The following is a 27729-nucleotide window of genomic DNA, read 5'->3' as shown; positions in this document are numbered from 1 at the left end:
ATGTATGAGAAGATGCAAGAGTCTGGGCTCACTGATCAGTCCTTTGATATCCACCTCAGCTATCTGGGGCCAGTATCCTGTGTTTTCACGTCCTGAGTTTCCTCAAGCTGCACCCTTGGGGGTGACTGCAGCTTGTAGGCAAGCATTCTTTGTCTCCTTCCTGAGTTCCTTCAGGGCTCACCTTCAGGGGATACAGGGTGGCTGCGGTTGCTGGTGGCTGCAACTTCTTTTATTTACTGACATGACAGGGAAATATCTTATTTCTCAATCTGAAATTTAAATGTATCACTTGTCTCCTAAGAAGCTGTCTTTCAGAAAATGTGAAAGAAATGTGTGTTAAAAAGTCTCTATTGTCCCTTTTTTGAAACATACACTTCTGAGAATACAGTAAATAAGGGTAACCAATAGTTAAAGAATATTGGCTTGAAGGTGTACAGACCTTTGGCCTCCCTCCAGCCCTTTGCTGAGAGAAAGCTGGCCTCTGCCCATGGTCCCTCCCTCCAGGCTTGGTTAACTGTCACTGCCTCTCTGTCTGTCTCAACCTGCAGGGCATGGTGGAAAAATGGCTCCTGCAGGTGGAACAGATGATGCTTGCCAGTATGCAGCAAGTTATTAAACTTGGGATTGAAGCATATGTCCAGGTAAATGAAAACCAGGGTACACATGCCAGGGTGTTGCTACACCAAGAAAAATTGGGGGGCCAAGGTTAAATGGAAGCCTGTCTTCCACTAAAACCCATCCCTCTCTTGATAAGTAATACCTGACCCCTCTGTGCCTCTTTTCTTTTTCCCTATAAATCCTGGGGCAGTATATATAGTTCTGAATATGAAAGGTTTACAGTTATAAGCACCCCATACCAGTATATCCTATGAGCCAGTATATCCTATGATTACTGTGGGCCAGTCCTTTCTGGGAAAATAATTGATGGCAAGAGGTTTATTTAGAGCCCCTTCCCGATTAAGCATCCCCTCTCCTAGGTTTTTCATTAACATTACACATGCCCTGTTTACTTTAAAAAATTGCACAATGTGAAAATTGCAAGGTAAGTTTTATTTGGGGCAACAAGAAGACTGTAGTCTGGGGAACAGCACTTCAGATAGCTCTGAGAAATTGCTCCATAGAGGTAGGGAGCAGGTCAATATACATGTGATTTTGGTAAAGGGGGAATACATGCAATCAAGCACATATTTTTTCAGGTTTCTGCTAGTCACAAGGAGCACTTGTCACCATGAAGGGTATTGGTGCTTTTCTAGATGTAAGGAGATATAAGAATTGAGCTAATAAAAACAGCTCCTGAAAATGTCTATCTGAAGACCTGTGCTGCAAGTTTTTCTCAAACCACAGAGTGCCTCATTTCTGCTCTCCACCCTGAACTCCTTTTAGGGAATGCTGAAAATCAGCAACTGCAGCAGCACATGATTTAATCTGTATAGAGGTAGATGGCAAGTGGCCATTTGTAGTTAACACTCCAAAGGGCACAACTCATTTAGCTCCCAAAGCTTTAGGTGACTTGTATAACAGAAGGCATAAGGGAAAAGAACCTGTCACAATTACTCTTAAGTTTACTGTTGGCAGACTAGATCTTTCAGTTCAGTTCAGTTGCTCTGTCGTGTCCAACTCTTTACGATCCCATGGACTGCAGCAGGCTTCCCTGCCCATCACCAACTCCTGGAGTTTGCTTAAACTCATGTCCATCCAGTCAGTGATGCCATCCAACCATCTCACCCTCTGTCATCCCCTTCTCCTTCCTTCAATCTTTCCCAGTATCAGGGTCTTTTCCAGTGAGTCAGTTCTTCATATCAGATGGCCAAAGTGTTGGAGTTTCAGCTTCAGCATCAGTCCTTCCAATGAATATTTAGGAGTGATTTCCTTTAGGATTTAGTGATTTGATCTCCTTACAGTCCAAGGGACTCTCAAGAGTCTTCTCTAACAGCACAGTTCAAAAGCATCAGTTCTTTGGCACTCAGCTTTCTTTATGGTCCAACTCTCACATCCATACATGACTACTGGAAAAGCCATAGCTTTGACTAGATGGACCTTTGTTGGCAAAGTAATGTCTCTGCTTTTAGATTGCTGTCTAGGTTGGTCATAGCTCTTCTTCCAAGGAGCCTCTCATCGGGAAGCTTCCATAAGCCTCTTATCCTTATATATCAGAGAGCAGACAGAATGAAAACCACAATCACAGAAAACTAATCCAATGAATCACATGGACCACAGCCTTGTCTAATTCAATGAAACTATGAGCCATGCCATGTAAGGCCACCCAAGACGGATGGGTCACAGTGGAGAGTTCTGACAAAGCATGGTCCACTGGAGAAGGAAATGGTAAACCACTTCAATATTCTTGCCTTGAGAACCCCGTGAACCCTTATGGCAGAAAGCAAAGAAGAACTAAAGAGCCTCTTGATGAAAGTGACAGAGGAGAGTGAAAAAATTGACTAGATCTTTAGTCTCCTCTATTTTAAGTGTTTCTAACTTTGAGGCCCCCATCCCTACCCCCAGGACTTTTTCCATTAAAGGAATATTCAATTAACACCTTCCCAATGATGTACCCAGGACTGACACTGTTGCCTCTCTCAGTAGTATTTGTATTGTAAATGAAAAACCAAGTCCTTTGTCCCCTGATACATTATAAATCAAAAATTGCTGCTGCTGCTGCTGCTAAGTCACTTCAGTTGTGTTCGACTCTGTGCGACCCCATAGACGGAAACCTACCAGGCTCCACGGCCCCTGGGATTCTCCAGGCAAGAACACTGGAGTGGCTTGCCATTTCTTTCTCCAATGCATGAAAGTGAAAAGTGAAAGTGAAGTCACTCAGTTGTCTGACTCTTCACAATTCCATGGACTACAGCCTACCAGGCTCCTCCGTCCATGGGGTTTTCCAGGCAAGAGTACTGGAGTGGGGTGCCATTGCCTTCTCCGAATCAAACTTAATCAAAATTTAAGTTAATCAAAAATTAAGTTAAAGAAAAATGACTACCTGCATGAAGTTATTCCATGCAGTTGCATCTATCAGACAAGCTTTTTCTGTAAAGAGCCAGATGGCAAATGATTTTCACTCTGCAGGCAATATATACCAGTCACAACTATTTATCCTTGCCTTTGTAGTGCAAAAGCATGCTTAGATGATAGGTTCAACAATGGCCTGACTGTGTTACAACCTAACTTCAGACATGGCTCTCAACCCATAATTTGCCTATCTATGGATAATTTCTATCTATCTACAGAGAAGTTTAAAAAAGTTAGGGGATGTCATGGCTATGAAAATTGTGGGGCAGTATTGCAATATTATGTAGCTATCAAAAAGAGTAGTTATATAAATGCTTTCTGAACAACACCTTGATTATAACTGTGTAAAATCCCTAGATGGAAGCATTAAAAAAAAGTTATTGATAGAAAAAAAATGCACGACTTTGAAAAGAGCTCCGTTATCATAGTCCTTTATGTCTCAGCGTAGGGAAAAAACTCAGCAAGAAGCAAAGTGATAGGTAAAAAGTGATTTATTAGAATAAGATGCTTGTGAGGCTTACAAGTGGGCAGGCAAGAGGATACCATGCCCCCAAGAACCTACAGGGCTACAGTTTCATAATCAAAGAAAAAGTGGGTAAAGGAAGAACTTCTTTGTCTTTCTCAAGTAGACATTGTGCTTCCATCATGAGCTCCTCCTTCAAGTTGGGCAGGGGAGTTTTCTTGTCCCTACATGACCAAGCTAGGTCCACAGATTATTGTTTTTCATGCCTGCAGGGAGCATGTCCTAGGAGTCATTAACATACTGAGTTCACTGGAAAAGATGTGACTCTCATGCCCCCATTGTTTTGTTGTTTTGGGGTCATGTCTTATGCTTCTGTTGCATGGTTTTGTTGCTAAACAAGCTGCTTGGTCTTGTAGTTAAGCAAACCTGCTTTCTTGCATAGTCATTAACTTACAAGGGTCTCCCATATTTATTCTAGTTACAATCCCCTAGTGAGATTAACTATTTAATCACCTACTTTGTCCCTGTACTCTATCCCTGTTACTGTGAAAGTTGTGAGCTGAGTTTTATTTGGGGCAAAATGAGGACTATAGCCAGGAGACAGCATTTCAGATACCTCTGAGAAACTGGTCCCAAGAGGTAAAGGAAGGAAGGTCAGTGTATATGTGATTTTGGTGAAGGGGGAGTATACACAATCAAGCACATATTATTTACAGAAGGTGTTTTCTAGTATGAAGGTTACTGCTAATCACAAGGAGTAGATACCACCATGAAGGATTTTAGTGTTTTTCTAGATAAGAGGATTTGCAAGAATTGGGCTCATAAAATCATCTCCTGAAAATATCTATCTGAAGACCTGTTCTGAAAGTTTTTCCCAGAGCATAGGGTGAATTATTCCTGATCTCCACCCTGAAGTCCTTTCAGAGGGGTGTTGAAGGTCAGCAGCTGCAGCAGCTCTTAATTAATCCTTGTAGATATAGATGGCAAGTGCCAATTTGTAGGTGATGGAATTAATGAAATTGTTGGTGAGGATCTTTTTCTTTTCTATAAAATTCAGGGAGGAATACATAAATCAATAATCCCAGAAATGTTAAGACTTGTATGTAACCTTTGAGGCTGGGATGACTTTTGTTTTTGTTGAGGGGCTAAGATTGTGGTGGATATTTTAGGAAGTCAGTTTAAATCACACAAGATGAACTGACCCTGCAAACTGCCCTCCTGTGCTTTCCCAGGTCCCCCGTAATCAGTGGGTCTTGCAGTGGCCTGGCCAGGTGGTTATCTGTGTCTCCTCCATCTTTTGGACCCAGGAGGTTTCCCAAGCCCTGATTGAAAAGACCCTACCGGTAAGTGAGCTTGTCATGAAGCTTATAGTGGAGATTTAAGCTAGATTATGATTTGAATGACATATAATTAGACTGCCATTTTTCTAAAGAAAAAATAAACAGGCCCATGGTGTCACAGAAGTCAGGGTTTTCTTCAGGACACATGTTTGGAATTAGGACTATCCTCAAGTTCTGTAGTGCAGGAACTCTCACATTTCTTCCTAGATAGAAATTCTAGGCTAAAGGATCTTAACTTTTATCAGCCTTTCCTTCCAAGTGCCAACCTGGCAGAATTTGTACCAACAGAGACCTCTTCATCTTTTTCCTGTGCCAAGAAGCCACCTGGTCCTGTTTTCCTCTCTTCTTTCTCCACCATATCCCTTTTCACCACCCCCAGTCAAACACTCACCCACCTCTAGCTTTTTCTTCAGCTTTCTCTTGAAACCATGAATACTCAGGTCCTGCTTATCTTCAGATACAGACACACATGTTTCCCCTTAACTCTACCACTAATGCCTATACTTGAGAGTTCAGGACCTGGGTGGACTTGAGTTCAACTTCTGACACCTTCACCTGTTAGCTATGTAACCACAGGCAAGTTACCTAACCTGAGTCTCAGTCTCCTTGTCTATAAAATGAAAGAAATTATACCACCACACCTTACTACTGTGCAGGGTTAAATGAGATGCTGGTAAGTTATTCAGTGTTAAGATCATAGGCTATAAACCCCACAGGGAAAAGGCCATGTCTGGTTTGCTCATTATTATATCTCAGGGGGTTATTGCAGTGCCAAGTAGTTACTTAATAAATATTTTTTGACTGAGTAAATGGTAACTCCATTCCCAACATTTTTACCATGGTGTAATTTTCTATGATTATCACATCAGATCTGCTGTCATTCCCCCTATATATGATTATCTGGGAGCCAGAATATATTTTAATTTGCTATATTTTGCTTTATACATTAAAATTAGAACATTAGTATTTGACCAAGTTGCAATTTTTGGCAAGGGAAGCAGCTTCGCAGAGATCATGGGGGAGCTCGAGGCAGGAGCAGGGTAATAACCAGCACCCCAAGTTCCCAGCACAATGGGGCAGGAGTCCAAGAAGCACTGTGCACGCCCTTCCGGGCAGCCAGGCTTGCCGAGCCTGGATAATAATGCCAAAGAACTGGAGGGGAGGAAAGGAGGGGCCAGAGCTCGGCCAGCAGAGGGCCATGCAGGCAGCAGATTGTCTCCAGCTTGGCCAGCAGCAGAAGCAAGCCCAGGGAGCCCTCCACTCCTGGGCATCCTCCAACCTTGGCTCCAGCCTTCTGTAGACCCCCTTCCTAGCAACTACAGCAGGGCCTTGGCTCCACCCACCCCAGGCAGCACACTGACAGACACCCTGCAGCCTGTGAAGGTCTACACACTAAACATGGACCAGCAGTGGGACAGCCAGGGCACCAGGCATGTCATCCAGCTATATGGAGTGGCTGAAGGCAGGTCCTTGCTAGTCAAGGCCTGATAAAATGTGGTACCTTGGAGAAAGGAATGGCAAACCATTTCAGTATTCTTGGCTTGAGAACCCCATGAACAAAATGAAAAGGCAAAAAGGTGACACTGGAAGATAAGCACCACCCCCCGCAGGTCAGTAGGTATCCAATATGCTACTAGGGAAGAGTGGAAAAACAACCCCATAAAGAAGGAAGAGGCTGGGCCAAAGCAGAAATTTCATTCAATTGTGGATGTGTCTGGGGGTGAAAGTAAAGTCCCATGCTATAAAGAAAAACATTGCATAGGAACCTGGAATGTTAGGTCCACGAATCAAGGTAAAGCAGATTTTGTCAAGTGGGAGATGGCAAGAGTGAACATCAACATTTTAGGAATCAGTGAACTAAAATGGATGGGAATGGGTGAATTTAATTCAGACGACCATTATATCTACTACTATGCTAAAGAATTCCTTCGAAGAAATGGAGTACCCCTCGTAGTCAACAAAAGAGTCCAAAATGCAGTATTTGGATGCAGTCTCAAAAATGACAGAATAACACTATAGTAATGCAAGTTTATGCACCAACCACTGATGCCAAAGAAGCTAAGTTAAAAAGTTCTGTGAAGACCTACAAGACTAACACCAAAAAAAGAAGATGTCCTTTCATCATAGGGGCCTGGAATGCAAAAGTAGGAAGTCAAGAGATACCTGGACTAACAGGCAAGTTTGGCCTTGGAGTACAAAATGAAGCAGGGCAAAGCTAACGGAGTTTTGCCAAGAGAACAAACTGGTCATAGCAAACACTGTCTTCCAACAACACAAGAGATGACTCTACACATGGACATCACCAGATGGTCAATACTGAAATCAGATTGATTATATTCTTTGCAGCTGAAAATGGAGAAGCTCTATATAGTTAGCAAAAACACGACTGGGAGCTAACTGTGGCTTGGATCATGAACTCCTTATTGCCAAATTCAGACTTAAATTGAAGAAAGTAGGGAAAACCACTAGCCATTCAAGTATAACCTAAATCAAATCCCTTACTGTTGTATAGTGGAGGTGACAAATAGATCAAGGGATTAGTTCTGGCAGACATAGTGCCTGAAGAACTATGGATGGAGGTTGATAACATTGTATAGGAGGTGGTGACCAAAACCAACCCTAAGAAAAAGAAATGCAAGAAGGCAAAGTAGTTGTCTGAGAAGGCCTTACAAATAGCTGAGAAAAGAGAAGTGAAAGGCAACGGAGAAAAGGAAAGATACAGAGTTCTAGAGAATAGCAAGGAGAGATAAAAAAAAGACTTCTTAAGTAAACAATGAAAAGAAATAGAGGAAAGCAATAGAATGGGAGAGACTAAAGATCTCCTCAAGAAAATTGGAGATACCAAGGGAAATTTTCATGCAAAGATGGGCACAATAAAGGACAGAAACAGCGAGGACCTAACAGAAGGAGAAGAGATTAAGAAGAAGTGGCAAGAATACACAGAACTGTATAAAAAAGATTTTAATGACTCAGATAACCACAGTGATATGGCCACTCAACTAGAGCCAGACATCCTGGAGTGTGAATTCAAGTGGGCCTTGGGAAGTATTACTACTAACAAAGCTCGTGGAGGTGATGGAATTCCAGCTGAGCTAGTTCAAATCCCAAAAGATGATGCTGTTGAAGTGCTGCACTCAATATGCCAGCAAATTTGGAAAACTCAGCAGTGGCCACAGCACTGAAAAAGGTCAGTTTTCATTCAAATCCAAAAGAAAGGTGATGCCAAAGAATGTTCAAATTACTGTATAGTTGCACTCATTTCACATACTAGTAGGATTATGCACAAAATCCTTCAAGCTAGACTTCAGCAGTACATGAAGTGAGAACTTCCAGATGTACAAGCAGGGTTTTAAAAAGGCAGAGGAACCAGAGATGAAATTGCCAACATCTGCTGGATCATATAAAAAGCAATGCAATTCCAAAGGCAATATCTACTTCTGCTTCATCAGTTATGCTAAAGCTTTTGACTGTGTGGATCACAACAAACTGTGGGAAATTCTTAAAGAGATGGGAATACCAGGCCACTTTACCTATCTCCTGAGAAACCTGTGTGCAGGTCAGGAAGCAACACTTAAAACAGGACATGGGACAACAAACTGGTTCAAAATTGAAAAAGGAGTGTGTCAAGGGTGTATATTGTCACCCTACTTAGTTAACTTATATGCAGAGTACATCATACGAAATCCCTAGCTAGATGACTGGAATCTAGCTGGAATCAAGATTTCCGGGAAAAGTATCATCAGCCCTCAGATATGCAGATACTACTTTAACAGCAGAAAGTGAATAGGAACTAAAGAGCCTCTTGATGAAGGTGAAAGACTAGAGTGAAAACGCTGGCTTAAAACTCAGCATTCAAAACACTAAGATCATGACATCTGTCCCTTCACTTCATGGCAAATAGATGGGGAAAAAATTGGAACAGTGACAAACTTTATTTTGGGGGGCTCCAAAATCACTGCAGACAGTGACTGTAGTCATGATATTAAAAGACACTTGCTCCTTGGAAGTAAAGCTATGACAAATTAGATACAGACAGCATATTAAAAAACAGAGACATCACTTTGCCAGCAAAGGTCTGCATATCAAAGCTATGGTTTTTCCAGTAGTCATGTACGGATGTGAGAGTTGGACCATAAAGAAGAGTGAGCACCAAAGAACTGATGCTTTCAAATTGTAGTGTTGGAGAAGACTCTTGAAAGTCTGTTGAACTGCAAGGAGATCAAACCAGTCAACCCTGAAGGAAACTAACCCTGAATATTCATTGGAAGGACTGATGCTGAAACTGAAACTCCAGTACTTTAGCCACCTAATGCAAAGAGCTAACTCATTGGAAAAGACCTTGATGCTGGGAAAGATTGAGGGCAAGAAAAGAAGGGGGTGACAGAGGATGAGATAGTTGGATGGCATCTCTGACTCAATGGACATGAATTTGAGGAAACTCTGGGAGACAGTGAAGGATAGGGAAGCCAGGAACCCTAACCCTGCAGTCCACAGGGTTGCAAACAGTTGGACATGACTGAGTGACTGAACAACAAGCAGCTTCACTTTTTACAGATTTATTATTCATAATTCCTAATAGATGTGTTGCACTTTACACTTGAAAACTGCTTTCATGTACATAATTTGAAACCTTAGAAACACTAAAAACTCTGACTTTTGCAACTGTGTCTGTGTGCTACAATTTCCTACCTGTGAAGAATAGAATGCTTCCCATCACACACTTAAGGTCTGGAGTACCATGCATGTTGAATGATGTGCCTTGGCATCCTAAAGTTGTTGGTACAAAATTTCTATCCATCCGTCTATCACCGACCTATTGTTCATTTAACAAATATTTGTTGGACATCTGCAACTGGAACTTTCCTAGGGAAAGGCAATTAGAAGTGAATCAGTCATTGTCCTTGACATGAATTTACAGTCAAGTGAGAAAGACTTTTTTTTTAAAGGCTCTTTTATCAAACTATGATAAGGAAAATACAGGGATCCAGAAATCATGGAAAGGAAGGAGAAAACTAAAAGTAGGAGACATAAAATGTAAATAGGGAGTAGTCAAGCACAGATCAGGAGGAAGAGCGTGAGAGAGAGAGACCAAAATGTGCAAAAATCTGGCAACGAGAAGCACGGTGCATCAGCAACTAACGGCAATTTGATCCAGAATTGCTGTGTAATGTGTGTGGTTAAGAGAGATGTGGGGAACAGTTCTGTCCCCAGTGGCTTGCAGACATACCAAGGGCAACAGGGATGCATCAAAAAGCCTTTTAGGGGACTTCACTAGTAGTCCAGTGGCTAAGACTCTATGCCTCCAATGCAGGAGGCCCAGGTTTGAGCCCTGGTTAGGGACCTAGATCTCTCATGCTGCAACTAAAGGTCCCACGTACTGCAACTAAAGTACCCACATGCTTCAACTAAGACCTTGTGCAGCCAAACAAATAAATAAATATTTTAAAAGACTTTTTTGCTATGCATTAAAGAATTATAATTAATAATAACCACCACTATTTACTGGACACTTTATTCATATCTGTCCTTCATGAGGTCACAAAGAGTCGGACATGACTGAGCAACTTCACTTTCGCTTATTCATACCAGACGTTGTGCCAAGTGCTTTACCTTTGTTGTTCAGTTGCTAAGTCCTGTCCAACTCTTTGTGACCCCATGGACTGTAGCACGCCAGGCTTCCCTTTATTTCACAATCTTCTGGAGTTTGCTCAAACGCATGACCATTGAGTCAGTGATGCCATTCAACCATCTCATCATCTGTCACCCTCTTCTCCTTCTGCCTTCAATCTTTCCCAGCATCAGGGTCTTACTCCTCAAAATCACTTGAAGAATAGCCTTAATTATCTAGATTTGACAGATGAGGAGACTGAGACACAGAGGGTTAAAATCATTTGCCCAGAAGCACATAACAAAAAATTAAGGAAGGTGAGATGAGCATAGGGTGGTCTCATATGTTCTTCATTCATTTTTGTTGTTTAACTCACTTTGAAATAAAGTCAGACCGGCAAATAACGTTGCAAAAATAATACGAAGAATTCCCATACACCATTCATCCAGGTATATTAACATATTAACATCTTACATAACCACAGTGCAATATCCAACAACATTGATACAATATTATTATTTAACCTTTTAAACTCATCTTTTTGTCTGGTTTAGGATCCAGTCCAGAATTACACTTAATTTTCATGTTTCCTTTGTCTACTTTAAAAGAGTTTCAGTTATTTTTGTTAATTCTGGCTTAGTGTCTAGTTTATATATATTGTAAAATTCATCTTTTTTAGGGTGCATTTCTGCGTTTTGACAGCACATACATTCGTGTAACCATCATCACAGCCGAGATACAGAACAGTCCCACACACCCTAAAATTTTCCTCATGCCCTTTGTAGGCACTATTCTCAGCCTTTGGCAACTACCATTCTGTTTTATGCCCCTATAGTTTTATCTTTTCCACAACATTATAAAAGTAAAATCATACAGTATCTAGACTTTCAAATCTGACTTCTTTCGGTTAGCATTATCCTTTTGAAATTTGTCTCGAGGTTAATGACTGGGGCTGAGGGAAGGGGAAATTGAGGGATGAAATCTAGGAGTCTGGTTTGGACCATGGAGTGTGGATGGTATCATTCCAGAGAAGGGATTACCAGGAGAATACAATTTAACACGTTGTTCCCTCCTATGCCCCTGCCAGGATTTTCTGAAGAAGAGCAATGATCAGATTGCACAGATTGTTCAGCTGGTGCGAGGGAAGCTGAGCAGTGGAGCTCGACTCACCCTCGGGGCCCTCACAGTCATTGATGTCCACGGTAAGCAAGGTTTTCCTAGCATTAGTGACTGTTTAGTAATAGCTGCCAAGCTTGCCTCCCTCCTTTCTGGATGGAGTGATTCAGGTTCCTTTTTTCATTAGGGAGAGGCTTTTCCAACTGAGAATAAATGAGGGGGTAAAGAAGAGAAATCAATGCTTCTGTGTATCTCCATCTTATGTTTTCCTTCCCATCCCCAACTTTATTTCCAAGAACCCCACCACCAGCACCAAATAGCGCTCTGAGAACGTGATGGCCACAGCCATTTCTGAGATTTACCAACTCGAAGCAATTTCCTTCTACTGATCTTAACTAATAATTTTTTGTCAAGCTTTGTGCTAAGTGTGTGACATACATTGTCTCATTTCTATATACATTTCACAGATTAAGAACCTGTGGTTTATAGAAGTGAATAACTTGCCGAGAGGCTCACAGCTAGTAAGCAGCAGAGGCTCTTTTGTAATTTGAACCTGTGTCTGATTCCAAACTCCAAAACTGGAAATGGGCAGTGATGCAGGGAGAGAATGGGTAAGAGAAGATACATTCCAACTCTTCCTAAGAAAGAGAAAGAGGGAAGGAGGAAAGGAGGAGGAAGAACTGGAGTCTTTATATAAAACAAACCACCCCACACCCTCACACCATCATCAGCAAGGAAACTAGGGCTGAACCAAACTGGTTGCCTGGTAACAGTGTCTCTTTTGCTCACACACCCAGCTTCCTATTGGTATTTTATGCATCTTACTCTCCATAAAGTTGATGCTCATTTCTTTTCCTTTTTTTCTTTTCTTTTGGCCACATGGCTTGTGGGATCTCAGTTCCCCGACCAGGGATTGAACTTAGGCCATGGCAGTGAAAGTTTGGAATCTTAACCACTAGGGCACCTGGGAGCTCCCTGATGTTCATTTCAATCTGATTTCGTTTGGATACATTAGCATAAAATATGGAGGAGAGCGGGAAAATGTGCTCGTCATCTGGCTACGTATTTAACTTGTAGGAGTAGTAAGTGAAGGCATGGTTACTGCCCAGGATCCTTCAGAGTGGTTGAGTTTATACACATGCACACACATCCACATTCATGCGTGAACACATGAACATACACTGCCTTGGAAAGGCAACCCCAACCCAGTGCCTTGAGATTCAACTTGCTCTTGGATCTCTCACACACACCTGTTTTCTGGGTCCTCCCAGGAACCTGGATTGGAATTAAATTCCTCAGGAAGAATGAAAGAGTGTAATTTTGGTGTAATCTTCTGCAAGGACTCTTCAGAATTTTGGATTTTACTGTAATAAAGATTTCTCTCACAGAGAGGGAGTAGACTTACAGAAGTGTCCCTTTGCAAAGTTCCATTTCTGAGATCCTGATTCTAAGCACTATATTAGTTCTGAGGTTGAAATAACAGTTGCCTTGTGAGTTACCTAAAAAAATAATGATTTGCATAAACTATGTCTACTCATCAACTTCAGGGCTCCCATCACTGTGAAAATACTAAATTAAGCTCACAATCCTATTACAGAAAGGATAAAACCTAGAAATATATCTCTTACTTAGTTTCTCAACACCTTCCTTCCATGGAAAGATAAAACCTAACATGGGTTCATGAGATCCCTTCCCATGCTAAGTATATCAGGCCAGGCTAATTGTATTCTCCTAGGATATCCTAGGGAGAAGGCAATGGCAACCCACTCCAGTACTCTTGCCTGGAAAATCCCATGGACAGAGGAACCTGTAGGCTGCAGTCCATGGGGCTGCGAAGAGTCGGACACGACTGAGCAACTTCACTTTCACTTTTCACTTTCATGCATTGGAGAAGGAAATGGCAAGCCACTCCAGTGTTCTTGCTTGGAGAATCCCAGGGACGGGGGGTCACACAGAGTCAGACAAGACTGAAATGACTTAGCAGCAGCAGCAGGATATCCTAGATGCCTGGAACAGGGCTAGAAGGATAGCACTGACGATGAGATAGCATTTGTGGTAACTACATACTGAAAAGCGCTCTGGGTCACTTTCCCTAGAGTTTAGGGATGATAACAGTAGTTAATATTGGGTTGGCCAAAAACTTGTTCATTATTTTCCATAAGATGGCTCTAGTAGCACTTAGTTGTCTTGAACTTCATTTGAAACATTTTTCTTAGATCGTATTGTCACAGCTGTCATATAAGTTCAGTACAGTTCAGTCGCTCAGTCGTGTCTGACTCTTTGTGACCCCAAGTATTGCAGCACACCATGCTTCCCTGTCCATCAATTTCTGGAGCTAACTCAAACTCATGTCCATCAAGCCCATGATGCCATCCAACCATCTCATCCTCTGTCATCCCCTTCTCCTCCTGCCTTCAATTTTTCCCAGCATCAAGGTCTTTTCAAATGAGTTAGTTCTTTGCATCAGGTGGCCAAAATATTGTAGTTTCAGCTTCAGCAACAGTCCTTCCAATGAATATTCAGGACTGATTTCCTTTAGGATGGACTGGTTGGATCTCCTTGAAGTCGAAGGGACTCTCAAGAGTTTTCTCCAACACCACAGTCAGAAATATCAATTTTTTGGCACTCAGCTTTCTTTATAGTCCAACTCTCACATCCATATACGACTACTGGAAAAACCATGGCTTTGACTAGATGAACCTTTGTTGGCAAAGTAATGTCCCTGCTTTTTAATATCCTGTCATATATGTTGGTCATAACTTTTCTTTCAAGGAGCAAGCGCTTTTTAATTTTGTGGCCGCAGTCACCATCTGCAGTGATTTTGGAGCCCAAGAAAATAGTCTCTCACTGTTTCCACTGTTTCCCCATCTCTTTGCCATGAAGTGATGGGACCGGATGCTGTGATCTTAGTTTTCTGAATGCTGAGTTTTAAGTCAATTTTTTCACTCTCTTTTTTCACTTTCATCAAGAGGCTCTTTAGTTTTTCTTCTCTTTCTGCCATAAGGGTGGTATCATATGCATAACTGAGGTTATTGATATCTTTCCCAGCAATCTGGATTCCAGCTTGTGCTTCTTCCAGCCCAGCATGTCGCATGATGTACTCTGCATATAAGTTAAATAAGCAGGGTGACAATATACAGCCTTGATGTACTCCTTTCCTGATTTGGAACCAGTCTCTTGTTCCATGTCCAGTTCTAACTGTTGCTTCTTGACCTGCATACAGATTTCTCAGGAGGCAGGTAAGGTGTTATGGTATTCCCATCTTTTTCAGAATTTTCCGCAGTTTATTGTGATCTACACAGTCAAAGCCTTTGGCATAGTCAATAAAGCAGAAGTAGATGTTTTTCTGGAACTCTCTTGATTTTTTGATGATCCAAAGGATGTTGGCAATTTGATCTCTGGTTCCTCTTCCTTTTCTAAATCCACCTTGAACATCTGGAAGTTCACAGTTCACATACTGTTGAAGCCTGGCTTGGAGAATTTTGAGCATTACTTTGCTATCGTGTGAGATGACTGAAATTGTGCGGTAGTTTGAGCATTCTTTGGCATTGCCTTTCTTTGGGATTAGAATGAAAACTGACCTTTTCTAGTCCTGTGGCCACTACTGAGTTTTTCAAATTTGCTGGCATATTGAGTGCAGCACTTTCACAGCATCATCTTTTAGGATTTGAAATAGCTCAGCTGGAATTCCATCAGCTCCCCTAGCTTTGTTCATCATGATGCTTCCTAAGGCCCACTTGACTTTGCATTCCAGGATGTCAGACGCTAGGTGAGTGATCACACCATAGAGGTTATCTGGGTCATGAAGATCTTTATTGTATAGTTCTTCTGGATATTCTTGCCACCTCTTCATATCAGCATGCATTAAAAAAAAAAAAAACTTACCAATTTGGTGAATTTCTCTGTTGTTGTTTTTCAATCATTCAGTCGTGTCTGACTCTTTGTGACTCCATGGACTGCAGCACACCAGGCCTCTCTGTCCTTCACCATCTCCTGAAGCTTGCTCAAACTCGTGTGCTTTGAGTTGGTGATGCCATCCAACCATCTCATCTTCTGTCATCCCCTTCTCCTCCTGCCTTCCATCTTTCCCAGCATCAGGGTCATTTCTAATGAGTTGGCTTTTCTCATCAGGTGGCCAAAGTATTGGAGCTTTTGCTTCAATACATCAGTCCTTCCAATGAATATTCAGGATTGGTTTCCTTTGGGATTGACAGGTTGGATCTCCTTGCAGTCCAAGGGACTCTCAAGAGTCTTCTCCAGAACCACAGTTCAAAAACATCATTTTTTCCGCACTCAGCCTTCTTTATGGTCACACTCTCATCCGTACATGACTACTTGGAAAAACCATTGCTTTGACTGTTATAGACCTTTGTCAGCAAAATAATGTTTCTGCTTTTAAATATGCTGTCTAGGTTTGTTATAGGTTTTCTTCCAGGAATCAAGCATCTTTTAATTTCATGACTGCAGTCACCATCTGTGGTGATTTTGAAGCCCAAGAAAGTAAAGTCTGTCACTGTTTCCACTGTTTCCCCATCTATTTGCCATGAAGTGAAGAGGAATTTCTGCGTAGCCATTTTAATATTGAAGATGGAAGAAAAAGCAACATTTTCAGCATATGCTGCTTTACTAACTCAAGAAAGGTAAAAACACAACTGAAATGCAAAGCAAAAAAAGAAAAAAGGTTTGTGCAGTGTATGGAGAAGGTACTATGACTGATCGAATGTCGTTTTTGAAACTTAATGTTAGAGATTTCTTGCTTGATGATGCTCCATGGTTGGGTAGACCTATTGAAGTTGAGAGTGATCAAATAAAGACATTGATTGAGTACAATCAACATTATACCATGCAGGAGATAGCTGACATATGCAAATATCCAAATCAAGCATTGAAAATCATTTGTCCCAGCTTGGTTGTGATAATCACTTTGATATTTGGGTTCCACGTAAGTTAAGCAAAAAAACCTCCTTGACCATATTCCCCAGCGATTCTCTTCAATGTAATGAACAAATTGTGACAGGCAATGAAAAGTGGTACTGTACAATACTGTGGTATGGAAGAGATCATAGGGCAAGTGAAATGAACTATCACCAGTCACACCAAAGGCCAATTTTCATCCACAGAGTGTGATGTTGTATATATGATGGGATTGGAAGGGAGTCCTCTATTATGAGTTTCTTCCAAAAAACTAAACAATTTATTCCAACAAATACTCCTCCCAATTAGACCAACTGAAAGCAGCACTTGACAAAGAGCATCCAGAATCAGTCAACAGAAAAAAACACATAACCTTTCATCAGGATAATGCAAGACCATATGTTTCTTCAATGACCAGGCAAAGCTTGTCAAAAACTGGTCATCAAACTGGAAGATCTGATTTGTCTGCCATATTCACCAGACATTGCACCCTCAAATGTCCATTTATTTCAGTCTTTGCAAAATTCTCCTAATGGAAAAAATGTCAGTTCCCTGGAAGACCTGGGAAAATGCCACCTGGAATAACTTTTTGCTCAAAAAGATAAAAATCTGAGGGAAGATGGAATTATGAAGTTGCCTGAAGATTTACAGAAGGTAGTGGAACAAAATTATGAATATGTTGTTCAATAAAGTTCTTGGTGAAAATGAAAAAAAAATGTGTCTTTTTTTTTTTTACTTTAAAACTGAAGGAACTTTTGGGTCAACCCAATACTATAAATTTACATAGTGTATAAATAAAGATGTTGCTTGAAGTTTAGAGATGGGCAGAGAGGGTAGTTGAATCTAAAATTGTTGAGATCAAGTGGTCTTGATGACATCCTCAGACCCTTCTGAGGAATCTGTGAAGATGGGAGGATGCCGATGACTCTGCAAGTGTGTTTCCATGTCTGTGTCCCCACAGCTCGTGATGTGGTAGCCAAGTTATCTGAGGACAAAGTCTGTGATCTGAATGATTTCCAGTGGATCTCCCAACTGCGCTATTACTGGGATTCCAAGGATGTACGGGTGCAGATGATTACTACAGAAGCCTTATATGGCTATGAGTACCTGGGAAACTCCCCCCGGCTGGTGATTACACCCCTCACTGACCGCTGCTACAGGTAAATTCTGGGCCTCCCAGACCTGAAGGGTGAATAGAGAATTCCAAAAGGAAAATCTGAGAAAGAAGTCCGGAGCAGCTTGAGTTTGTTACCTTTACCTTCTGTATTCTAGATCCTCAGGTTTTAGAATTTTTACCTTAGTCACTGTGGTCTCACAGATGGACATTTTAGGCCGTAGGAATAAATGAGAACCCAGTAGGAGTCCTAATGCAAAGTATTGTGTTCAAACCAACAACTAGAACGTTGATGCCTATCCTAGAAAATGGCACAGTGCTTAAGAAAGAAAGCTCTCCAATGGCAGGAATCAAGAAGGTGCCAGGAGATCCCATGGCCAAGAGATAGAAAAGGGGCCAGGTAAAGGACCGAGGCAAGGAGTCTCTGAGCTCTGCCACCCAGTCTGATGAAGAGGTTGGGCCATTTTGTGCTCAGCAAATTGCTTTGACACTTTCCTTGGAATTCACAACTTTAGAAACTTGGATTTTGTGAACTTGTCAATTGTGTGATGTTTAGATTTTTCTTTGATTTTATATATTGTTTGAGTGGAACTTTTAAATTATAAAGGTAGTACTTGTTTATTTTTTTTTCTTTCAAAGTCCTCAATCAGTTGTTTTCTATGTTCTGTGATTTCTTCAGTCATTTATCTATTCTACTCACTATTCAATCACCATTTCTTGAACTTCACTGTGCATGATGTGTGACCTCCAGGAATCCTCAACCTAATGGGGTAGGGGAGAGAGACACACTCAGGTGATAATAAGAAAGTGTGTTAACTGAAATTACAGAGGCTCATGCACAGGGCTGTAGAACCACAGTTGACATATCATTCATTTCTAATATTTATCTTATGCCTCCCATATGGAACTGAACAATGGGTTCTGAACTCAAGAGTTCATAATCTAGTGGGAGAAATATATTTATTTTTCATTATTCCATTAGCATTGGTGATCTTTGGAATGCAGAGGGTTTTTCACTTTCATTTGATTCATTTAGTATCAGTTCAGTTCAGTTGCTCAGTCATGTCCGACTCTGTGACCCCATGGACTGCAGCACTCCAGGCTTCCCTGTCCATCACCAACTCCCAGAGCTTACTCAAACTCATGTCCATCGAGTTGGTGATGCCATCCAACCATGTCATCCTCTGTCGTTTCCTTCTCCTTCTGCCTTCAATCTTTCCCAGTATCAGGGTCTTTTCTAGTGAGTCAGTTCTTCACATCAGGTGGCCAAAATATTGTAGTTTCAGCTTTAGCATCAGTCCTTCCAATGAATATTCAGAAGTGATTTCCTTTAAGATGGTGTGGTTGGATCTCCTTGCTGTTCAAGGGACTCTCAAGAGTCTTCTCCAGAACCACAGTTCAAAAGGATCAATTCTTCTGCGCTCACCTTTCTTTATAGTCCAACTCTTATATCCATACATAACTACTGGAAAAACCATGGCTTTGACTAGATGGACCTTTGTTGACAAAGTAACATCTCTGCTTTTTAATATGCTGTCTAGGTTGTCATGTAGTATGTATATATTCATTTATCCATTCAATCATTCATTCAAACAAATGCTTATAGGTGCCATCCATACATCAGGCACCAAGGTTATAACACCGAGTAAAATAGAATTTTTTGTGATGATGATGTATTGCCCATATAATCAGGGAAAATCATGTTTAATTATTTGAGTCAAAACAAAATAAACCAAAAGCCAGTTTGTTTCTTGTGCCTTAGGACATGGCATTAAGTTCTTATTTTCTTCCCCCATAGGACATTGATGGGGGCTTTGAAGCTGAACCTTGGAGGAGCCCCAGAGGGTCCAGCTGGGACAGGCAAGACAGAAACCACCAAAGATCTGGCCAAAGCTTTGGCCAAGCAGGTAGGGAAATGCTGTCCATCCTCACACTCTTTTCCCATCCCTCTCTGGAGCCGTATCCAGGGAAGTTGGCATGAAGTTCAAGATGGCTTAGCGTACCAGGCAGAGTGGGGCCCCAGCTCCTCCAGTAGAATGAGAAGAGGGGAGCCCCACCTCTGTTTCAAGGTGCAGGGTGATTCAGATGGGAAGAAACCCATCCTAAATGGAGCCCACATCCTCTCTCTCTCTAGTGTGTGGTCTTCAACTGCTCTGATGGCTTGGATTACAAAGCCATGGGGAAGTTCTTCAAAGGATTAGCCCAGGCTGGAGCATGGGCCTGCTTTGATGAGTTCAACAGGATTGAGGTAACCCTGCTACTAGGCTACTGAATAAAGGGTTTGGACATACAGGGGCTTTTTTCTGGGCTCTCAGTTCCTCAGTGACTGTGCTTATGTCTCTTCTATGGCCCCTTGCACAAAGTAAGTACTCCATGAACCAAACAAAAACAGCCCCAATGAGACAAAATGCCTAGGGTATACATAAGAATTCTCACCAAATTCATTCACTCACTTGCTCATTCAAAAACTTATTGAGCAACTACCTTATGTCAGATATTGTGTATGTGTTCATAATACAGAGATGAGCAAGAAACAGTTTTGCCCTCTAGACTGTTATAGTTCAGCCAAGGGAGATAAAAATTAAATGATACAAGTAGAATATGAGAGAAGTCTATATCAGTGGTACAAAGGAGTCATCACAAATGAATGAGTGGTTAATTCTATTTGGGTAGGCAGTTGAGATTAGGGAATGTAAGCATGCAATTTGAACCAATAAACACCATACATGCATACTATGGGTGAGGTATTATGCTAGGTACAGGAACAAAGATAAAATACTTACACACACACACACACACACATGCATGCATATACACACCAGTTTTCTGTTCTTTTCCCAAAACTCTAAATCATGCTCCTAACTTTGAATGTGAAGGTCTTCATGTGATGGAGTTCTTTCTTCGCTAGGTGAAGGATAGTATGGCAGAGTGGGGTGGGTGGCTGTCAGAAGCAGGAGCTCAAATCAACCAGCCATTCTCACTCCAGGTAGAAGTACTGTCTGTGGTAGCTCAACAGATTCTCAGCATTCAACAAGCCATTATCCGGAAGCTAAAGACTTTCATCTTTGAAGGCACTGAGCTCTCTCTAAACCCAACCTGTGCGGTCTTCATCACCATGAACCCTGGGTATGCTGGCAGGGCTGAACTGCCAGATAACCTCAAGGTAAACATCAGAGTGGGAAATACTGGGTGTACTTTATGGTATAGAAACCTTTGGAAGTATCCAGGCATCTCACAGAGAAGCCAAATAGTAGACCATATGACATTTTTCAACTATGAGAAGTGAAGATGTTATTTGGCTTCAGAACTCAATCATCTCCCCAACTCTAGCTTTCATGAGGTGGGAGGAAATATATACCATAATAACCAATGGCAAAGAGGAAACAATGAACACTGGAATAAATGTCACTATTTCTGATGTCTACAAGGGTCAGACAGTTCATATAAATGAAAAAAGCCAAATAGGCCTGATAGGGACTCTGACAGATATCCCACCTAGAGGCAGCAGCCCCTACTTATCCCCAGGCTACTCTGGCCAAGCAGGAATTGTGGGACCTTCTCACTTTTTCAGGAAAAAACAGAAATTTGGATGGTTACATAAAATCTTATTTTTAGATCCTGGCTTAATGCAAAAACTAAAATCATTGTAGGCAAAATAAAATCATTGTAGACCAAATAAAACAGATTGGCATATAAGAGAGCATCAAAGATCGACACAGAGAACGCTGGTAAACCAAGACTAGAGCACATGGAGCTAAGCTAGTTAGGCCCAAGTGGTGTCCACACCAAAGCAGAATGTTCCAACCAGCTAGAGAGATAACAAGAGAGCTAATATGTCCTTGAGACCAACTGCTCAACTGGCCTCAGCTACAACCATGGCAATAAGCATTGGCCCTGCTGCTATGGGAAAAGGAAAGTGCCTCTGAAGTAGGGGAGAGAGAATGCCAGCCAGGCCATCTTCAAGGGGACAGGCACTAAATGACCTTAGCATGACCTTAACTTATGCTCTCATAGATGGAAAAAACCCAGAGTGCAAAGTGACTAGGTCTCTACCTGTGGAGCATCTAGCCCCCCAACTGCATGAAAAAAGGGAGACTTCAAGACCCACTTTTTTATGGGTTTTCTTTCAAATTATTGCTCCATTCCCTCGAGTGAAAGACACAAGAGAGACTTGGACTAAAACGTATATTTACAAGAGCACATGATGCTCCATCTGCTAGAAATGCATTCTGATTAGTTCCTGGAATCTAATTCAAATATACCATTCCTCCTCCTCCTGGGAATAGAAAAGAAGTCAAGGAAATCCCTACGAGTGACCCCTCCTCTCTAGGTCAACATAGACCAGTAGACACCAAAGTAGAATCTGAACCCACATTTCTCATTTTATAGTGCACAATTGTTGTAAGTCCCTCCTGCATCCATCCCAGCTAACAACCACGCTAGATCTGCATAAACAACGTTCATGAGATGGTGTAGCCTAGCAGAAAGCACTCAGGGTTGGTGTCAGAAAGTCTGGATTCTAGTCTTGGCTCTGCCTCTAACTGCATGACTTAGGCAAGTCTCTTCTCCTCTAAGATCTAAAATACAAAGTCACTTCAGTCATGTCCAGCTCTTTGCAACTCTATGGGCTGTAGCCTACCAGGCTCCTCTGTCCATGGGATTCTCTAGGCAAGAATCCTAGAATGGGTTGCCATGCCCTCCTCCAGGGAATCTTTCCCACCCAGGGATCAAAGCTACATCTCTTATGTCTCCTGCATTGGCAGGTGGGTTCTTTACCGCTAGTGCCACCTGGAAAGCCCCAATAATAACAAAACCTGATATTTATTGAGCCCTTACTATGTGCTATACACCTTTTTAAGCACTTCACTTATATAATATTATTTGTCCTCATGATGACTATGAAGAGGGCATAGTTGTTAGACCATTTTGAGGTTAAAGACCAGCGGTCTAGAGGGGTTACCTAACTTACCCACAGTTGGTATGTAGCAGAACAAGGACTTGATTTTTTAAATCAAGATCTGTCTAACTTCAGGATTCTTCTGCTATGTAATTATCCTGCATCCCTGAATGACTTCTGATGTCTACATTGAACACCAGAAGGCTCCAATAGTTGAATGAAGCTATTGAAACTCCACTTGGCATAGGAGGATGAAGTGTTGCTAGGATACCGGCACCTAAAGCCTTCCACACAACCATTGAGGGACCCAATGTATTTGGACAAGGCTAGTGGGGAGGTTCCTGGAGCAGTGAATCCATCTGTAAAGACAGTCTCTGCACTGATTTGTGCACAGACCTCCTTTCCTTGATTGTCACTGGGTGGTCTGAATGATCATGTTATTTCTCTTTGCCTCTTTAGATGTGCCTTCCCAGTTTTCACCTTACACAGTTAGGTTCTGAATGGCATTTCTTTTCCAGGCCTTGTTTCGGACAGTGGCCATGATGGTGCCAGATTATGCCCTCATTGGAGAAATCTCCCTCTACTCTATGGGATTTCTAGACTCCAGAAGGTACATTATATTGGCTTTCCAGTGGGTTTTAAAGGAAGAGTGATGGAATGACTTTTTGTAGGGTGGATTCAAGGTAAATTGTCCATTGGAAAACAAAAAAGAGAAACTTGAGATATATGCTTTTACTCACAAGTTTATCTGAATGTACATAGCCCTGGTCTCAGTCTTGACCCCTTCTCTGACTAGGAAATGGCCAAGATTCCCAAGAAAGAGCCCTCCACTCCCTTTATATGTACCTGGACTACTTCTAAGGAAGACTCACTCATTTCTTCTCTATCCCTCACTGTTAACACACACACACACACATTCCTAAATGACTGAAAGACATGAAATTATTTCAAGATTGAGTTATTATTGACCAAGATTGAAGAGGAAAAATTAATATAATTTAGAATTAACTTTGTTATCAATATAATATTTATTTACTCCCATCAACTTGATTATCTCTCATTCAAGTATTACCCAGTTTTCTGAGACAGACATACACAAGCATCAGTGTCTTTTTCAAATATAACCAGAATTGTGAATATTCACTATAAAATGGCTTTTATTGATCTAATTCAAATTTTACATTTATCTTTTCACATTGCTTGGCCATAATCAATTGATTTTTTTGTTACCACAGATATCTCCACAAGGCCCAAAGTGTCTTTGTGGTCTGGAGGTCATTGCTCTTAATGCACAGGGTTATAGATGTTCTCAGCAGAATGTGTCATCCTTCCTAGGCTAAGAGGCTGCCTCAGTCATAAGAGATTTAATTTATTATTTTCTATAGGAGACTTGGCTTACATTGATTTGCCTGTTCAATTCATTTATTCAATTGGCAAAACTTCATTGAGCCACCTACCTTACACCCTGCCCAGTCCTAGGTGCTGGTGAGCAACACAGTCTTTGCTTTTAAAGTAAATCAGTCTTGTTAGACAGGGGTCCTGCAAGGAAAATATGCATCAGTACATTAGTTAGGGTAAACCTCACCTCCAAATTCCAATGGCTTAGCATAGCAAAAGTTTTATTTTTTACTCCCTGGAAATCCAAAATGGGTATCTGTGATCAGAAGAGTTCTTCCCCAAGGAACCCAGGTAACTTATATCTCACAGCTATAACACATGAGCATGGAGGAGCTTATAGAGGAGGTTTTTATGGACCAGCCCTTAAAGTGGCATACTTCTACTTCATTCATATGCCACTGGCTAGGAGTCAGCAATGTGGCCACCCCTGTGGGGAAGGCTGGGAAATGTGGTCCCCTATGTGCTCAGGAAGAATAAGATATGGTAGTGCACATGAGCATACATGTATTATGTGCTGAGTATATTAATTTTTGAGATGGTTTTTTTAAATTAAAAGATAGATATTGAAAAAAAAATTGTAATGTTACAGAAGTGCAAAATTGAGTGTCCCCTGGTGGCTCAGACTGTAAAGCGTCTGCCTACAGTGTGGGAGACCTGGGTTCTATCCCTGGGTCAGGAAGATCCTCTGGAGAAGGAAATGGCAACCCACTCCAGTACTCTTGCCTGGAAAATCCCATGGACAGAGGAGTGTAGTACGCTACAGTCCATGGGGTCACAGAGTTGGACACGACTGAGCAACTTCACTTCACTTCACTTCACTTCATTGTGTCCCTTAGTAGTCCCACTCTATAGGCACTAACATTGTTAATCATTCAGTGTAATCTTCCCAAATGTGTATATGTGTGGCATACACATGTACTCATATATACACATAAAAGTATAAACACGTACAATTTCTTATATAGTACATATTACACTTATGTATGTGCTTGCTATTTTTCATCCTACCTTTGAAAGAGAGTTATAGTGCTTCCTTAGCTCATTATGGTAACTCCATGAGATTTCCCAGGCAAGAGTAGTGGAGTGGGTTGCCATTGCCTTCTCCATAACTCTATAAAGAAACCTTCAAATGATAAGATTTTTCCATCACATTCATGGGCAAGCCTAGCTTCTGAAGGGACAGGGCACAACATGTTCGGAATGTCTGCTGAGCAGGACATGGGCCTTACTGGAGGGTCTGCAGACATGTCTTTGCCCTCCCAGTCTTGCTCAGAAGATTGTTGCAACCTACCGCCTGTGTTCAGAGCAACTCTCCTCCCAGCATCACTATGACTATGGCATGCGTGCTGTCAAGTCTGTGCTCACTGCTGCTGGCAACCTGAAACTCAAGTATCCAGAGGAGAATGAGAGTGTCCTGCTGCTCCGGGCCTTGCTTGACGTCAACCTGGCCAAGTTCTTGGCTCAAGATGTCCCTCTGTTTCAGGTATGCAGTGGTTTGGGACCTTGGCTAAGCACTGAGATTCTATTTCCCAAGATAAAAAAAAATTTTGGCACCTCTTCCACTCCTTACACCCTGTCCATTCTCTAGCCAGCATCCCTATTGCCAGATACCCTCCCCCAAATATTAAGTAATAATGGTAATAGCAATATCCCTAATTCTTGATTTTTAATTAAAAAATTTTTATTAAAAAAATTAAACTAAAATTAAAAATTAAAAATAATAAAAAATAAACTATTTTTTAATAAAAATAGTTTCACTGATAGGATAATATTTGCTGTTGAGTGTGAGTAGTTAGTTGTTTATATCAAATATAATTAGTTTTGTAACTATTTTAACACCTATCTTCCTTACTAGGCTATAAGCTCTTAAAGAAAGAAAGCATGGCTATTTTGTTCATTCCTAGTGTAATAACTGAAATAGCACAGACATTAGCTATTTTCTGACTTTTTAAATTATTGGAAAGAAACAGCATGTTTAACAGATATTGTTGGAATTTATAATTGTGGATAAGGTATATGATTTTGGTAAAGGAAAACTGAGGTTTGGAAATTTCCAAGGATTCCTGTTATTTGTAGAATCCATTAAAAAAATGTTGAGGTTATATATCTGATAATTCATCCGTTTCACATCTTAAATTTTTGTTAACAGGGAATTATATCAGACTTGTTTCCTGGAGTTATTCTTCCACAGCCAGACTATGCAGTTTTTATGGAAGTACTAAATGCGAACATCAAAAAAATGAAACTTCAGCCAGTACCTTGGTTTATTGGAAAAATTATCCAGGTTGGTTCCATGTACCTATGTGGAAATGTACCTGTTTATTGTTTGCTGAGGTCAGAAATCAGAAAGAACTATGGTAGATTGGAACTGAACTGATGGCAATTGGAAATTAGAGCTGGAGGTAGAGATGAAGACACGTAACAATCCATTGTACCTTCAATTTTCATTTCTAGAAGTTGATGTTTAAAATCCAATATTTTTTCTATCACCATCTTCCCTGGGGTTTCTTTTTTTTTAAATTTAGGGATGAAATAGAACCTTTTGGGGCATTGTGCTTTGAATTAGTCAAGACTTTTTTGGTTCCCAATGATAGAATGTGAACATGAAAGTTCCTCAGTTGTGTCTGACTCTTTGCAACCCTGTGGACTATATAGTCCATGAAATTCTCCAGGTCAGAATACTGGAGTGGGTAGCCTTTCCCTTCTCCAGGGGAGCTTCCCCACCCAGGAATCAAACCAGGGTCTCCTGTATTGCAGGCAGATTCTTTACAAACTGAGCTATGAGGGAAGCACCCTCCCAATGATAGAAATTCAATTCAAACTGTCTTAGTCAATAAAAGGGAATTTACTCACCTAACTTGAAAAGTCCAGAAATATGTTGGCCTCAGGCATAGTAGGCTACAGATTTTATTTAGATAATATCATCAGGAATCCATCTCTCTTCATTTCTGGATTCTTCTTCTCTCTGCATGAAAAACTCATTCTCAGGTAGGCCTCCAGTAACCTCAGACTTACATTGTCTCATGTTCGAGTCCAGAAGGAAAAAGAACATCACTCTCAGAGTGTCCTCAGCAAAAAGTCTCAGGATTAGCTTTGGATGGTGTTGATAAAGTCCCATGACCATCCCTGAAGCAATTACAAAGATAAGGAGACAATAATAACCCCACCTCTGCCAGAAGTGGAGATGGAGTCAGAGCCACCCAAGTCAAGTCATGTGGACTGAAACATAAAGTGGTGGTTCCTCAGGGAAAATCAAGGTGCTGTTATTAATACATGAAAGAAGTGTTTCTACAGTCTCAATCTTGGAGAACCTTAGTGAAACTTCACCTAATTTCAGGTTTCCTTCCCTACGAACACTTTCTGTGTAAAACTACCTTAAAGACATAAACTGAATAATGTAAGTCTCAAATGCACTTTTTCTGCAGAATCATAGGACAGAACTACAAGGGACCTTAAATGCCATCTGGTGTTTGGCCACATAAGAACACTGGCATCCAGAGGGGGAACAGATTTGGATTCATATAGACCTAGTTTCAAATCTCACCCCCTTCCATTTTTTGCTGTGAGATTTTAGGCAAATTAGTTCAACATTCTGAGCCCCAATTTCTTCATCTATAAAATAAAGACAGTAAAACCTTTCCCATAGAGTAATATTGAGACAAGAGATGTGTAAATTGCCAGATATAGTGCCTGATTACTATATCATTGTCAACTCCACCATCTCCACAGACACACAAAGCATCATCATTTCACAAAATCATATTGTTGTTGAGAATCAAAGATCAAGATTAGGACCCTGGTCTCTAGATTCTGAATCAGAATAAAATTTCTAGGAATAAAAATTTTTTCCAGGGCTTCCTTGGTGGCTCA

The 27729-nt window shown here is 41.1% G+C and overlaps 1 protein-coding gene across 2 annotated transcripts in view; it reads left to right on the top strand.

Moving 5' to 3' along the window:
* Positions 1–27729, top strand: part of DNAH3 (dynein axonemal heavy chain 3) — a 249628-nt gene that overhangs the window by 79224 nt on the left and 142675 nt on the right. For both annotated transcript variants that reach the window (XM_040257140.1, XM_040257147.1), the window contains exons 26-35: positions 549–641; positions 4705–4815; positions 11508–11622; positions 17412–17610; positions 19363–19471; positions 19699–19812; positions 20551–20727; positions 22980–23071; positions 25123–25342; positions 26009–26143. In XM_040257140.1, coding sequence (XP_040113074.1) covers positions 549–641; positions 4705–4815; positions 11508–11622; positions 17412–17610; positions 19363–19471; positions 19699–19812; positions 20551–20727; positions 22980–23071; positions 25123–25342; positions 26009–26143 — 1365 coding nt within the window. The remainder of the gene's footprint in view (positions 1–548; positions 642–4704; positions 4816–11507; positions 11623–17411; positions 17611–19362; positions 19472–19698; positions 19813–20550; positions 20728–22979; positions 23072–25122; positions 25343–26008; positions 26144–27729) is intronic.

The sequence above is a fragment of the Oryx dammah genome, unplaced genomic scaffold, assembly GCF_014754425.2.
Source record: "Oryx dammah isolate SB20612 unplaced genomic scaffold, SCBI_Odam_1.1 HiC_scaffold_2, whole genome shotgun sequence".
Taxonomy (NCBI): domain Eukaryota; kingdom Metazoa; phylum Chordata; class Mammalia; order Artiodactyla; family Bovidae; genus Oryx; species Oryx dammah.
Note: the sequence above shows the minus strand (reverse complement) of the source record. Positions and strands in the feature narration are given on the sequence as shown.